Raw genomic sequence first — 16,058 nt, 5'->3', positions numbered from 1 at the left:
TTGAATTTGTAACAGCTTAATTATTTTGAATGGAAAATAAAATACATTTTCCTATGATACAAGTGACTACTGAAAATTTATTTAGCTATTTCTTGTGAACAATGAGAATTTTGTCACTAATCATGTTTTTCTTTTTTTCCCTCCCTGTGGTTTCCAGAAATCTCAGAGCCAAGTTTTTAGCCCACTTTTACTAATGGCATGGAACTCTGTGCCTGCATTTCTGTGTGCTCTTTTCTTTCTGGAGTTATTGTTCCTTTATATTTATACTGTTCCTGATATTTCTTTTTCTGATCTATTACAGCTTATTTGTTCTTTTAAGCCACTCTAAATACTTCTTGTATTGGAAGATACATATCCCAAAGAAATTAATTTTAAATGAATATGTATTTTTAATGCATAACTTCTTGAAACCATCTTTTTTGCTACTTGTTCTCTTCTCCACCTCTCTTTCATTTCTTTATTCTGCCATTCCTTAGTATGTAATTTATTCAAGGAATGGAACCACTTCTTTATTATGTAAGCAGAGTCAGCGGAAAAACTCACTACACACATGACGTAGCTCTTTCAGTGTAATTTATCTTACATTCTAACTTTTTCCTTAACCCAAAGGCTAAAAGCTATACACACAAGACACAGGAAGTACTTAAAAGGTCTCAGTGGCATGATGCTTTCATTCAGCCCACATTTATTGAGAACTTACTAAGTACTGTTTTAAGGTACACTTTTAAGTGCTACTGAAAAAAAGACATAAGACACTGTCTCCTCTCTCAAGGTCCTTATGGTCTTTTAGAAGAGCTAAGATATATGTCTAAATAACTTTGATATATATAATAGATTGACCAGTTGATAAGAGCTATAAAGCAGATCAAATGGTAAAAGAGTTATACAAAGGAAACACAACTTCAGCTATGTAAGAGTGATTTTATATAAGAAGAATCTTGATAACTGATTAGGTGTGAGGTGGCAAAGGAGAGGGAAAGTAAATTTTAAGTCTTGTAATTAGAGCACTGAAAATATCATTAATAGAGGGAATAAAATGAAAAGCTATATGTGGTTAATTGGAGATGACTGTGGGACAATCAAGTAGAGAGATCAATTAGTAAAAAATAATGGATTAGAGTGACTTCCCTGGTAGTCCAATGGTTAAGAATCTGCCTTGCAATGCAGGGGACACCAGTTTGATCCCTAATCAGAGAAGATCCCACATGCTTCGGGGCAACTAAGCCTGCAAGCCACAACTACTGAGTCCATGTGCCACAACTACTGAAGTTCACATGCTCTAGAGCCCGTGCTCCCCAACAGTAGAAACCACTACAATGAGAAATCTGCACACCACAACTAGAGTAACCCTCTCTTGCCACCACTAGAGAAAGCCCAAGCACAGCAATGAAGATCCAGCACAGCCAAAAACAAATAAATAAATGAATTATGGATTAGAGCTTAGCAGGGAAATGTTGAGAGTTGTCCATGTAAAGGTGATCATGTAAAAGTCATAGAAGTCAAGATTTTATACCATATAGTCAAGGGAGAAGAGATAGAGAAAGGAAAAGAAGGCCAAGGATGGGTTTCTGGGGAAGATCTGATGAAAGAAGAATGAAGTCTGAGAATTAGAAGCAGCAGTATAGTATAATGGAAAGAAAGAATATCAAGAATACAATGGATCAACAGAATCACTTATCATCAAACTGGAGTAAGATGAAAATGAAACCAAAAAAGAAAGTGAAATTTGCAACTTAGAGGTCAATAAAAGCAGTTTCAGGAGAAAGTTGAAACTAAAATCTGGTTTGCAAAGCATTCAGGAATGTGTGAGTAGTGAGGAAATGGCAGGCAGTGATTATGCCTTCCTGCTTCAGAGTTTTTGCAGATGAAGGGAACAAAGAGTGAGATCATAAATCAATAGATTGGTAGGGTTGCTAAGGGAGTCACCTTGAAGATGAAGTTAGATTCTTAATTCTTTATTTTTAGATTCTTAATTCTTAAAGATCCAAAGAATCAAAAGTTTGCTCCAAGTACAGAGAAATTTTTCAATGAAGTAGAGTACTCTTGCCTGGAAAATTCCATGGACGGAGGAGCCTGGTAGGCTGCAGTCCACGGGGTCGTGAAGAGTCGGACATGACTGAGCGACTTCACTTTCATTTTTCACTTTCATGCATTGGAGAAGGAAATGGCAACCCACTCCAGTATTCTTGCCTGGAGAATCCTAGGGATGGCGGAGCCTGGTGGGCTGCCTTCTATGGGGTTGCACAAAGTTGGACGCGACTGAAGCGACTTAGCAGCAGCAGCAGCAGAGTGTTGAAGGAGTTCACATAGTAAACTCAAATTGTGGTACCTGGACCAATTAAACTTTGGATAACCATTGAACTTGGAAATGCAAATTGTCAAGTCTCACCAATCTTTATTTAAACAGGCCTGTCAACTGATTCTGGTGCACAATAAAATCTTACTTCCACTGCCCATTCTCAGTAGAAGGCAAGGCCACCTGCAGAGAATAAGAGAATAGCAGTGGGACCTGGAGTACAAAGAGGGTGGGAAAAGTAAGGATTAGATACTGAGGACCGTGGTGGCAAAATAATTAGAATTAACTAAAAGGAGTTCCTAGCAACAGAAGGAGTCCAGCAAGATAGAGACAATATATATGAGATTAAATTAGCCTAGTTTGTGAACTTTAACACATGAAGCAGTCAAAATCTAGGGGCAAAGAAAGTGGATGGCAGTTTATCCAAAGTAAGGGATCAGTGAAGGTGAGGATTAATCAGAGAAGGCAACAACAATTTTAAGGTTTTCTAGCAAGAGCATTGTTGAATCAGCTGACAAGGGACACCAGCCTGGTTTGGAACTGAGAGTGAGAAAGCTTGCTAAGGGCAAGGTTCAATGGAAATTGGGGAGTAGGAGATGCAAGAAAGTGATGAGACATTCAGAATTCCAGATTAAACAGTTTCAAGTGATGAGGAGGTTTCAAGGAGTGGCCAAAGTCTATGAGAGTTGAAGATGTAGTAGAAATGAAGAAATTAACAGTGATGAAAAACCATGAGGGTAGAGCATAGGAAAGATCATATGGTGATCTTTCATGGTGGTGAAGTTCTCACAGATGATTCCAGGGCAGGGGTTAGGCAAAAGTGGGAAGAAGCCTATAATCCTGCCAGTGAAACTGTTGAAGGATGGAAAGAGTGACTAGAAGATCAGTAGTAATGATAATATGAGCAATGAGGAGTGATGTATATGGGTTGCAGGGTTTTAAAGAGAAGAAACGGTCGATCACTTAGTTGTATAAAATTGTACTGAGAAAAGAATCCAATAGATACATAGAAAACCAAACAAATGAAAAAACTTAGGGAATTATTAACACCAGCAAATAATAGTTGTACTAATAAAAATAGCAAAACAGTACACAAATTGGTTCAGCAGTGAATACTTTTTTCATAAGCAATAATAGAATAATATAAACATTGAATAATGATTTAGTCCCCCAAATGGCGATTTAACTATATTGAGATGATGAAAGGGATAGAAACAGGTAAATGGAGGGTTTATAGAACTAAATCCTTATGTATCAGAATTTCCAACAGATAATGTACAATATTTATGAATTAAAAAATAGCAGCATAGGTATATTCATACTACTTAGCTATATGAAGGTAAACACCAGAAGAAAAAAAGTTAAGGGTTGAAAATGGTTCTCTGGGGTCAGGCAGGCATGGAAAGAGTTGGGACAGGAAACTGCTGTTTGTTTTATGCCATTTAATACTATTTGAACTTTTAAGCTATCTATATGCATTGCTTTGATTAAAAAAAAAAAACAGTTTTAAGAGTAAAAAAAAAAAATTTGTTTGTCACAGAACAAGAGTTCAAAAGGGCACAAGAGCAAGAGGTAACAGGAGATAGACAAGGGTGGTGTTGGAGAAAAAAATGAGTCCAAAACAGACACCAGTTAAACTTGGGGACAGGATAGCAGTGAAGAGAATTTTACACAAAAGATGCTCATTTTCAATAATGAGATGAAGAAGGCAATAAAGATGGAGAAGGACTGGAGCCACATGTGACTGAGTGAGGGAACAGGCAGAACTGCTGAGTTTATTGAGCTAAGCAGCCCTAAGTTTCCATCATTAGTGAATGGCTTATGTTAAATAAATATTGTAACAAGCTTCCTGGACACTTGGCAGAAACGGGAGAGAGAGTGGGATGAATTGAGAAAGTAGCATAAACATATATACACTACCATGTGTAAAACAGATAGCTGGTAAGAAGTTGCTGTTTCACACAGGAAGCCCAGCCAGGCAGTTCTGTGATGACCTAGAGGGGTGGGGTGGGGTAGGGGAGGGAGGAGTCTCAAGAGGGAGGGGAATATAAGTATAATTATGGCAGAAACCAACACCACATTGTAAAGTAATTTTCCTCCAATTAAAAAATAAGTTAAAAAGAAAGTACCTGACACTAAGATCTGTGCAGTCCTGATGTTGACAAAAATTAAATTTTTAAATGATAGAAGAAAGACATTAGAGGTTGGAGAATTTTTCTTTGGCAGTAGCACTAAGTGAGCAGGACTCTTCCATTTACATCTTCCCATGACTCTAAAAATTTCCTTGGAAGTCTCAAGCCAAGTGCAAAAGAGTTGTGTGTACAATATATATAATTATTTGAGCCTTTCTTTAAGCACCACCTGTATGAAAACTTCTAAAACAAGTTCAACTGAGCTTTTTACTGTGGCTAACATATGTGGAATTATCTGTTCCTTGCTAATGGCAGGAAAATGATCACAGCACATTATTCTTAATGTCCTCGAGAAAGGAAATGTGATCAGTGATGTTCTGAATTTGAAACCAAAATGATAATGTTTCTAAGGACAACCATGGAAAACATACAAAAATTAGTTTTATTTGAAATATTTTGAAGCCAGGTTTTTGGACACCTGATTGAATCAGTTCTAATGAGGTGGATGAAACTGGAGCCTATTATACAGAGTGAAGTAAGCCAGAAGGAAAAACATAAATACAGTATACTAACGCATATATATGGAATTTAGAAAGATGGTAACAATAACCCGGTGTACGAGACAGCAAAAGAGACACTGATGTATAGAACAGTCTTATGGACTCTGTGGGAGAGGGAGAGGGTGGGAAGATGTGGGAGAATGGCAATGAAACATGTAAAATATCATGTAGGAAACGAGTTGCCAGTCCAGGTTCGATGCATGATGCTGGATGCTTGGGGCTGGTGCACTGGGACGGCCCAGAGGGATGGTATGGGGAGGGAGGAGGGAGGAGGGTTCGGGATGGGGAACACATGTATACCTGTGGCGGATTCATTTTGATATTTGGCAAAACTAATACAATTATGTAAAGTTTAAAAATAAAATAAAATTGGAAGAATAAAAAAAAAATATATATTTTAATGCTTCTTGGAAGATACTTTAAAGGTGATTTAGTCATGGAAAATAGATGGGGAAACAATGGAAACAGTGACAGACTTTATATTTTTGGGCTCCAAAATCACTGCAGATAGTGACTGCAGTCATGAAATTAAGACACTCGCTCCTTGGAAGAAAAGGTATGACCAACCTAGACAGTATATTACAAAGCAGAGACATTACTTTGCCAACAAAGGTCCTTTTAGTTAAAACTATGGCTTTTCCAGTAGTCATGTAAGGATGTGAGGTTTGGACTATAAAGAAAGCTGAGCACCAAAGAATTGATGCTTTTGAACTGCAGTGTTGAAGAAGACTCTTGAGAGTCCCTTGGACAGCCAGCCAGAGATCCAACCAATCCATCCTAAAGGAAATCAGTCCTGAATATTCATTCACTGGAAGGGCTGATGCTGAAGCTGAAACTCCAATACTTTGGCTACCTGATGCAAAAAACTGACTCACTTGAAAAGACCCTGATGCTGGGAAAGACTGAAGGTGGGAGGAGAAGGGGATGACAGAGGATGAGGTGGTTGAATGGCATCACCGACTCAATGGACATGAGTTTGAGTAAACTCTGGGAGTTGGTTATGGACAGGGAGGCCTGGCATGCTGCATTCCATGGGGTTGCAAAGAGTCAGACACAACTGAGAGACTGAACTGAACTGAAAACTATTACAATGGGAATCAATTTCCTATTGATGCTTTGAAGGATTTGGGGCCTCAGTATGAGGAGGGAAAGGTAAAGATTCAAACATTCATTTGAACATCTGCTATGTGCTTGGCACTGAGCTGGATACTTTACATATTTTATCTCATTTAATTCTATTGTAGATATACTACACATTAAGTGTGATTTTCCCTGTTTATAGATATGGAAACTGATGTTCAGTCCAGTTAAAGTCAATTACCTAGGATCACACAGCTCAGCAGAATCAGGTTTTATAAACCAAATAATTGTATTTAAAGTCTGTGTTCCTTGACCTCTGAATTGCAATTTAACTCTAAACACAAACTAAAAATGGGTCAACATTTAGTATAAGAAAAAAAGCCTAACTGACATCTGCTCTATTACTCTTCAAAGACTCTTCCACTCATGTGAAAGACTAACGTGTAAACACCAAAGACCTTAGGTGAGACAATTCATTTTCTGCCCTGCTTTGCCCATGGGATCTGCACAATCAGGTTACCCCATCCTCACTTTGACCAGAAATGGAGCCAATTCTATATTATCCACATAGGTGAAAATTGCTAGCTTTGAGCTTCCTAGGGCTATTCTGTATATCATAGCATTACCATTGCTTTTGGATAAGATGCTTAATCCTATGATATTGTTCCCATCTCTGATAATTGTCCCTCACTTCATTCCTACTGTCATTATCTTAGCTTAAGTTTTACACTTTGTATGGTAAAAGATTATAATATCGTAATTATCCTACAATTAAAATAAATAAATTAATTAAAAACAAAACAAAAACAAGTTTTATACTTTGCTGAAATATCTTTTAATAATCTTCTCTCTGCAAATCCTTCTCTGTGGTATTTTTCATGTTGTAGACTTTATAGTTTATGAAGCACATCAAACATATTTTCATTTAGTCTTTACATCAACTCTGTGAGGTAGACATTACTAACAGAATTTTATGGATAAGGATATTTCTGAGAGATTTAATATTTATTAAGAACACACAGCTTGAAAAGGACATAGCTGGGACTTGAACTCAGATCTTCCTACCCTGAAGCTAGTCCACTTTCTGTTATAACACCAAAGCCTCTCCAGTGGCAGACTCTTAATCCATTGGCCTACTCATGTTTACATTATTGACCAAGGACTCTCCACACTGCTGACTCAACTTCCAGAAGGAACTCTCAGTAAGCTCTGGAGTCAGGCTAACTATGTACAAATCCTGGCTCTATCACATGCTAGCTATACAAAGCCTTTGCAAGTAAAAACTTCTGTGAACCTCAGTTTTCTTAACAATAAAGTCAATAATGATATCTTCTTCATTCTGAACACTGTGAAGATAAAACTAATCAATATTTCAATTTATCTTGCACAAAGCTTCTAGAATTAATCTAATCATAGCTATCAATATTTTCCTACTTAATAACCTTCAATCATTCTCCATTGCCTGCCAAATAAAGTTCAAAATTTTAAACTTAACCTTCAGAAATTCTCTGGTTGCCCAGTGATTATGATTCCATGCTTTCACAGCTGAAGGCCCAGGTTCAATCCCTGGTCAAGAAACTAAGATCATGCCACGGCAATGGCCTCATGATCTGGCCTTAATATATCATTTTAATCTAACACTCTAATAGTCTTCATCCCATGTCTCCTTTGTCATACAAACCAAACCACTATTCCTGAAACCCCAAATGTACTTTCCAAAATATATCACTTTTTTCATGTGACTCCCTGTTCTTAGGATGTCCATGCCACACACCACCATACCACATATGGAAATTCTATTCACTCTTTAATACCCAGGTCAATCTCTTCTTCCTCAACAAAGCTTTCCTACATCTTCCAGCTGAAATTAATTTCTTCTTTCTTCTATTCCCAAAGCTCATTGCAGGTTCCTTTTATAACAGACATACTTTGCTTTGTATAATATTTTATATGTTTGCCACTTCCCCTTATTATACAATAAGTACCTAAGAGAAATGTGACAATGTCTTACTGATGTTTGTATTTTTCATAGTACCTGGTGTGAAGATTTAATGCTTACAAATAATAATTATTCCTGTAAACTAGTAATTACCATTTGTTAAGTACTTACTGTCAGCACTCAACAATCGTTAAGTGCTTAACATACAAGACATGATTTATTCTTACAATAACCCTGTAAGAAATGGATGATGAATCTTATGATGAGGAAACAGAAGCAAAGTAACATATTGAACTGATGAACTTTGACCTACAAAAATGAAAATTTCAAATAATTTAACCTAAAAAAATGTCTTTCTAATTGTCATTACTAACCCATTTAAGAAATTCAACATCATCTGGACCGTATTAGAGTAATTCTAAAGCCAGTATTTCCATACATGATATGATATTCAGGGAAAAGATAATTTTAGGCTTTATCAGTTGGAAAAAAAATGTGTTTTAAATCTTTCGTGGTTCTTTTTTGTTTGTTTTTACCAATATTGCCAAAGTGCATATCTCAAAGTTTCAGTGTTTAGAAATAACCTCATGCATATTTAATATAAAACAATCATATTCTTATATGGGCAGGGTCCTTTATTTTTTCTTATTATTTTTATTTTGTCTTTCAGTTGCATATGAGTTGCCTATGAGAGAGGTCAGTTGAGCAAGTTATTTTTTACTGGGAAAAAATATTAAAACATACAAATGATGATTTATTTCCCATAGTTCCAGTTATTATTGCTAGTTTTCCCAAGATTCAAGACCATCTTTTTTTCCGTTAACACCTATATAACAGATGTTTACAAGTTTCCAAAGTATTCAGAACATAAATTAGTCACTGATGATTGCATCCCAACAGATTTCTTCTTAGCAACTAAGTTTTAGTTTCTGTCTTGTTAATGAAACACACAATAAAATGTATGCCTATTATAACCTGAGTTAATATACCAAATTTGCAAAGAAAACATAAAAGCTACCAGCTTGTGAAATGTTACCATTACAATCATCTTAGAAATATCAACTCTAATTCATTTAAATATCATATCTCATGAAAATATTTAATGTTGTACAACTGTTGGATCCATTCAGCTAGAAATTAGGTATTCATTTATCAGTTCCTAACTTCCCTCATAGATTTAACGTATTAACATACCTGAGTTATTTTGTGTTCTGAGAAGAGATGGAAAATTTTATTTTAAAAATGCCATAATAAAACACAAATCCCCATGGTATAACCCATCAATATTTTGATGAAAATTTAATGTGGGTATCTATACAGAAGTGTGAAAAGGGTTTAAGAGATTATTTCAATTTTACAAGGAATCATTTCATTAATCTTACCTGCTCATGTGTATGGTTTGAGCCACCATGACACAGTTCAATTCCAGTGTTTGTAGAAACTGAATCACTTCCTGTGATGGTTTGGATTTTCTGACTAGAATGGGATTGTTCACAGTGAGGAGAGTGGATGATCTGGGGCTGTTGAACAATGTGATGATTGCACTGAATCTGAGGATAGCTTTCCTAAAATACATACACAAGCCAAAAATATTTAGAATAAAAATTATTAATAAAACAAAATCCATTTTAAAAAATTGAATGTGTTCTTTCACAAGATAAATTAAGCCCCAGGATTTATAGTTTTAATAAGTGATATATTAGTTTTCCAGTTATTCCATTGGAAAAAAGTTGTACTGAACTCTATTTTTATTTGATCAGGTGGCTGTGACAATCCAAATACTTACCTAAGTTGGCCATGGAATTGCATGTTTTGATTAAGTTAATATTCCAGTTACACTTAACACTAAAACTATAATGAATATTAATTTTAATTAATATTAATTAATAATTAATTAATTCAATATTCATGATTCAATAGGCACTTCAGGATCTAATTGCATAATACTATAATACTGAAGATATTGATGGATATAAATTAGAAAATAATATATTGTAGTGACTTTCAATGTCAGAAGCATAATAGAATCACAGTGGGGGCAAGTGAAGTTCTTATGCTTATGAAAATCAAGCATAAATTAAGAAAAAAGATTGGAAAACAGTAACTGAACCTTCATATCCAGAAAACATAGATTCTAACTCTGATTCTACCATTAACTCTGTGATCTTGAGAAACTACACACACATTTTTATAAGCCTCAGTTTCCTCATGTGTAAAGGGGAGATAGTATGTACCTCATTGGGTTGCTGTGAGGAGTAAATTAACTAATGTTTGCAGAGTGCCAAGTATAAAGTAGGTGGGAATTAACATTTATTATTATCATTATCAAATTTTATCATTGTCATCATCATCATCATCAACTTAATCATCAATCACCCCATTAGTTTTGCAGGTAAAAAAAAAAAAAATGACCATGAGGTCCAGAGAGGTAGGATAATTTACTTATGATGATATAATTAGTGGCAAAATTGGGTCTGGAACTTATGACTTCTTGCTCAGAGTTCTTTCAGACCATTAGACTGAATTTGTACTGTCTTCAAAGTATTTTGGAACTTGTTTTTAAACTAAATCTTTGTTATCTGTTTGCTTATTTACTGTGATTTTGTTTCTGATAAGTGTTGAGCACAGAATAAGAAAAGATATTTGGTTATTTTAGTTTTGAAGATTTCAGGTATGTTTGAATTTTCTATGTTATTTTGTTCTATTCTATTTTGGAAACAGATACCTGAAAACCAGTTTTCAAAAAACTTTCACCCAAAGAAAAAATGCTCTGTTTGAATCATAATGCTACATTCATGCACATACAATTAACTTTGAAAGTATAAATTCAATGCTCTATTTCCTTTTGACTGAAAAGGTGACCTATGTTAATGAAATAAGGCACTTCAAATTTTAAAATTTTTATATGGAACAATTTTCAAACTGTATTAATTGAAGAAACAATATGCATAAGAATGAATATAGTATACTCCTTGTGTATATTTTCAATGTACACACATGTATACTTACAAACATATACAACTGCTTTTAAATACATGCATGAAACAAAAACACATTAAGAATGACTGCTTCTGGGAAGAGGAACTGAGGGAAAAGAGGATCAGGACAGAGAGGATTTTTTGCACTATATATATTTTCTCTTTTTGCACTTTTTTTGTACCTTTTATTTTTTTATGCTTTGAAATTTTATCATGTTTACAAATATCTTTTCATGTATATAAAATATTTTGGAAAAAATATGTATTAAGAAACACATTTTACAAGTAGGAACTGCCTTGTTAAACATATAAATAAAGGTCACAGAATCAGTTCATAGAATCATTTTCTTCAAGCTGTTTTCAAATAGAATCTTCTTTACAAATATACTAGCACTAAGATCTCTACAGTTTAGAAGTCTGACTGTGTATTATCTAGCTTTTGTACAAATTTTTGGTATGAAAATTTTGTTCTTTTATGTTACAAAATACCTTTATACACTAGATTAGGAAAAGTCAGGGTGATAGTTGGAGAAAAATTTCACCCAGTGAGGAGCTAGTACATTACTGAAATAAAATTCCTCCTGGTGGGGGGAGGGGATGGAAATGTGTCCTTTAACAGATGAGGAAAAACTTTGAAATGACAGTAAAGAAAACAAAACCCATTTCTCAACCATCTTTCCTTATTAATGTATCAGTTGACTCTTGAATGGAATGCTGACAGTCTCTCCATCTGAGATGTCTTGTGGTTTTCCTAAACCTATTTGGCCTGTGAACCACTACCTGGTACCACTGAAGTCTTAGCAGGTTTTCAGTTTTCAGTCCTCATATCTGACTGCTAAAATTATTTTTCCGAAGCAAGATATTCATGTTTCTCATACTTTTGTGACATATCACAAGCTGAGTTTTTAATGTACAAAAGTTCAAACATTTCTGATTTACCATATATCTTACCATATATTTCTCTTCTTTGCTTAAGAAAAAAATACACAGAGTACAATTTATAGACTTCCCTTGTGGCTCTGATGGTAAAGAATCTGCCTGCAATGCAGGAGACCCAGGTTTGATTCATATGAATTGGATAATTATCTTGCCACTGGCATTACTTTACCATCCTATTATAAAGACCTCTTTTTTGGGCAGGTTCCATCTTCTAAAAGCTAGTCCTATTTGAATTAGTCTCATGATGACATTGGCTTCCCTGATAGCTCAGTTTGGTAAAGAATCCACCTGCAATACAGAAGACTCCAGTTCAATTCCTGGATTGGGAAGATCCCCTGGAGAAGGGAAAGGCTACCTACTCCAGTATTCTGGCCTGGAGAATTCCATGGACTGTATAGTCCATGGGGTCGCAAAGAGTCCAACATGACTGAGTGACTTTCACTTCACTTCACTTCAAGATGGCATTAAGCAGATTCATCCAGACTCTAGCTTTATCCAGTTCATCCCATTATATTTCTGTCACTGAGGAAACTAAGCTAGGTCAGAGCAATTGTATTTTCATATGCATGGTTCCTTTTTACCTTAGGCAGTCTCCTATGGCAGTTCCAAAACTCCCAAATCATTTAAGTCATTAATAAGAATAGTGGACATATAAAAGTAAATAGTCAAGTTAATAGTAATTTAGCTATTGATATTATAGTAACTAGCAGCAATGTTCACTGAACACATCTTTAATTGTTCCAGATATGTAGCAATAATAATGTACAGGATATTCAATATTTTTTCTATGGCCAAGATTTAGAAAAGCTGTATATTCTTTTTGAAACAAGAAGTTGGAAGCAGTGTGAAATGATGTATCTCAGAAATTCCTTACTGTATCTTGCATCGAACCTGGGGAGGGAGGTGGGAGGGGGGTTCAGGATTGGGAACACGTGTACACCTGTGGCGGATTCATGTTGATGTATGGCAAAACCAATACAATATTGTAAAGTAATTAGCCTCTAATTAAAATAAATAAATTTAAATTAAAAAAAAAAAACAAATTCCTTACTATTTAAAATTGTCAAGCTTACTGTTTTGGGAGTTCAGTTAGATAAAGAATAGATGTTATAACCCAGTAGCTTAAAGAAAGTGTCTTTTGAAAAACTGACATTTCATGAAATGTTTCTGTTTTGTCTCATAATATACAGAAACTGGAAAATATGTGTTTAATATATACTATACTAAGTCCTTCAGACTATATCCAATTTTTGAAGCAGACCAGAATCTTAAAGATTTGGATGTTTATGATTCTGAGAGCTTACTCTATTTCATTATTACTGGGTATCAAATGAATAAATAATATATTAGTTCCAATGAACTGGGTAACAACTGCCCATAAATGCTAATAAAAACAAAATATGTTCTCATGCCAAGAAAAATGAAAAAGGAGAATTTAGTATATTGTAATGTTTCATTTGTATATGAGAATAAAATGATTTTGTCATCAAATTCATTTGATAATATTTAACTACCTGTTATGGGTTGAATTGTACCTCCCCCCAAAAAATCGTTTAAGTCCTAACTCCCAGTACTCCCAGTACTTCAGAATGTGAACTTACTTGGAAACAGGGTCTTTACAGAAGTAATCAAGTTAAAATGAGGTTATTAGAATAAGTCCTAATCAAGCATGACTGGTGTCCTCATGAAAAGGGGAAATTTGGACACAGAGACAAACATACACAGAGGGAAAACCACATGAAGACACACAGGGAGGATGCTATGTGACAATGGAGAATTAAAATTATGCATTTACAAGCCTGAGGCCAAAGAAATGGCCTCCTCTTAGGAATGGCGACAGAGGTTCCTACAAAGACAGTAAAAGTTGCATTTTGCTTTGCAAGTTAACTTTTTGGAGGAAACTGAACTTAAGCAAATATGCATTCTCCAAGCTTGAAACTAGGAGATAGGAAGGGAAGAGTTCCTTCCATAGAGGTTTTAGAGGAATCATGGCCCTTCCAATGTGGTTATTTCATAGTTTTGGTCTCCAGAACTGTGAGACAATAAATTTCTGTTGTTTCAAGCCACTCAGATTGCAGTACTTTGCTACCAAAGGCCTAAGAAGCTATTGCACTAACCTAGTTCAAGAGATAAATCCCAGGCTTTGTCTGGCCTGAGCATGGTTGTACCCATTGAGCAGGTCAATGTGAAACCTCTACTGGTTTCAGTAACAACTCTGTTTTAAGGATGGAAGGGCACGAGGAGGGAGGAGCTCTAAATGCCATGGAATTACCATCACCCTGTTGTAGTTTTCTACTCTGTACTTGGTCTCAGTTAAGATTAATGGAATTTCAAAAACCTGACTTCAAGCTTTCATTTTCTAGATCTTTTACAGTATACAGTATTTTCCCATCTGTTCATAGTGTTCATTTAGAAATTCATTTCATATTAAGTTAATTAAGAAAAAATTACAATGTTTTAAATTATTATTTTTGTGAGCCTAGTTTAAAAGAAATGTACAAAACACTGAGATATCTATATTAAGTTCAGATTCTACCATTAATTTTTTCCATGACTGGGCATGTCTTCATTTCAGTTTCTCTTTTAGTAAAATGGGGACAATACTTTAAATGAAGAAATGGAAATGAAATTGTTAAGGATGATATGAAGGGCTGTAAATATAAAGAAGTATTATTATGACTAATAGTGGTCTCACCTGGCACTTGAAAATTGAATGTCATTTTAACTCTATTAAAATATTTATAATTCAAAAGTACACACTTATAAAATAAGCCTTAAAACAAATTTCACATACCTGATCCATATTTAGCTTCTCCACTTTTCTTATGGTTTTTTCATAAATAACATTATTTCCTGGAAAGAAATGGCCTCCTCTTAGGAATGGCGACAGAGGTTCCTACAAAGACAGTAAAAGTTGCATTTTGCTTTGTAGGTTAACTTTCAGAAGAAACTGAACTTAAGCAAATATGCATTCTCCAATAAACACCAAGGTAGTGGCAGATGTTAGGAAAAAAGGAAATCACATCCCAATAAGGTTCTGAGAAATATAAGGATGTAGTAATAAAAATAATATATTTTCTCAAACAGAATAATCTGTATTTCCCACTACATTTTACTAGGCCTAACAGTGTTTGGGGGAAGTTGGAAAGGGGTGGGAAAGATTTTTTTTTCTGTTTCTAAGCCGAAATATAATGTTTCCTACGGAGGTAGACAGGCATGAGGTCAACCACATCTAAACTGGGTTTACTGGAAAGTTTCTTTTGATGTGAAACTATCTTTGGGGAAATGCAAAATAAACATAATTTAGCACCACTGAGCCTATATTAAAGTTTTTTTTTTTTTTGAAATTCAATCTGGGTGCCCTTGAAATGAAGTGTAGTGCACAATTCTTTCTTATGATTATAATATGTCAGGCAATGGAACAAAGGCTGGTGACATGTCCAAGACCTGAAAGAAACCAGGGAAGGGCTAATAAGAATCAGACCAGGAGTCCAAAATAATTGTAATGTGTACTATACTCTTCTCTTTTCTTTTGGCTTTCATTACTTTTCACTTATATGGGGGTGGGGGGTGGGGGGTGGGTATGGTTATTTTGTTACAAACGAAAAATTGCATTCTTTTTTTTTTGCAATACAGAGGAACAGTATAGAAGGGGATTGGCTAAACCCATTACCAGTTAATGTGTTTAGGACCATTTCGAAATCAACAAAATATGACAGCATTTTTGTGGTCAGCTATTTAAAAAAAATTTAGAACAATTGAACTAAAATACTGGTTGTTCTGGTTATTAGAAGGCAAGGCACTCTTGAACCCACAATATATATTTCTTGTATTCAAGTTTGGATAAAGAGTGCTCTATCTAAATGTTCCTGAGATACTTTGGTAAAACAAACGTATAAGTGATTCATTTTGGCTAACTAATAAATTATTAAATCTAAAAATGGATATTATTAAATAAAAAATGGATATGGTCTGTCACAGCTGGCGCAGGAAGGCCTAGAGGAGCTACTCCACATTCAAGGTCAGGAGCGGGGACTGTGAGGAGATACCCTTTGTCCAAGGTAAGGACCAGCAGCTGTGCTTTGCTGGAGCAGCTGTGAAGAGATACCCCACTTCCAAGGTAAGAGAAACCCA

General features: G+C 35.0%; 1 protein-coding gene across 2 annotated transcripts in view; it reads right to left on the bottom strand.

Moving 5' to 3' along the window:
- POF1B (POF1B actin binding protein) overlaps positions 1 to 16,058 on the bottom strand; it is a 101,346-nt gene that overhangs the window by 40,492 nt on the left and 44,796 nt on the right. For both annotated transcript variants that reach the window (XM_061409561.1, XM_061409562.1), the window contains 2 exons: positions 14,719 to 14,820; positions 9,390 to 9,572 (listed from right to left, as the gene is read on the bottom strand). In XM_061409561.1, coding sequence (XP_061265545.1) covers positions 9,390 to 9,572; positions 14,719 to 14,820 — 285 coding nt within the window. The remainder of the gene's footprint in view (positions 1 to 9,389; positions 9,573 to 14,718; positions 14,821 to 16,058) is intronic.

The sequence above is a fragment of the Bos javanicus genome, chromosome X (assembly GCF_032452875.1).
Source record: "Bos javanicus breed banteng chromosome X, ARS-OSU_banteng_1.0, whole genome shotgun sequence".
In the NCBI taxonomy this organism is placed as follows: domain Eukaryota; kingdom Metazoa; phylum Chordata; class Mammalia; order Artiodactyla; family Bovidae; genus Bos; species Bos javanicus.
The sequence above is the reverse complement of the archived record's forward strand: the minus strand, read 5'-3'. Positions and strand labels throughout refer to the sequence as shown.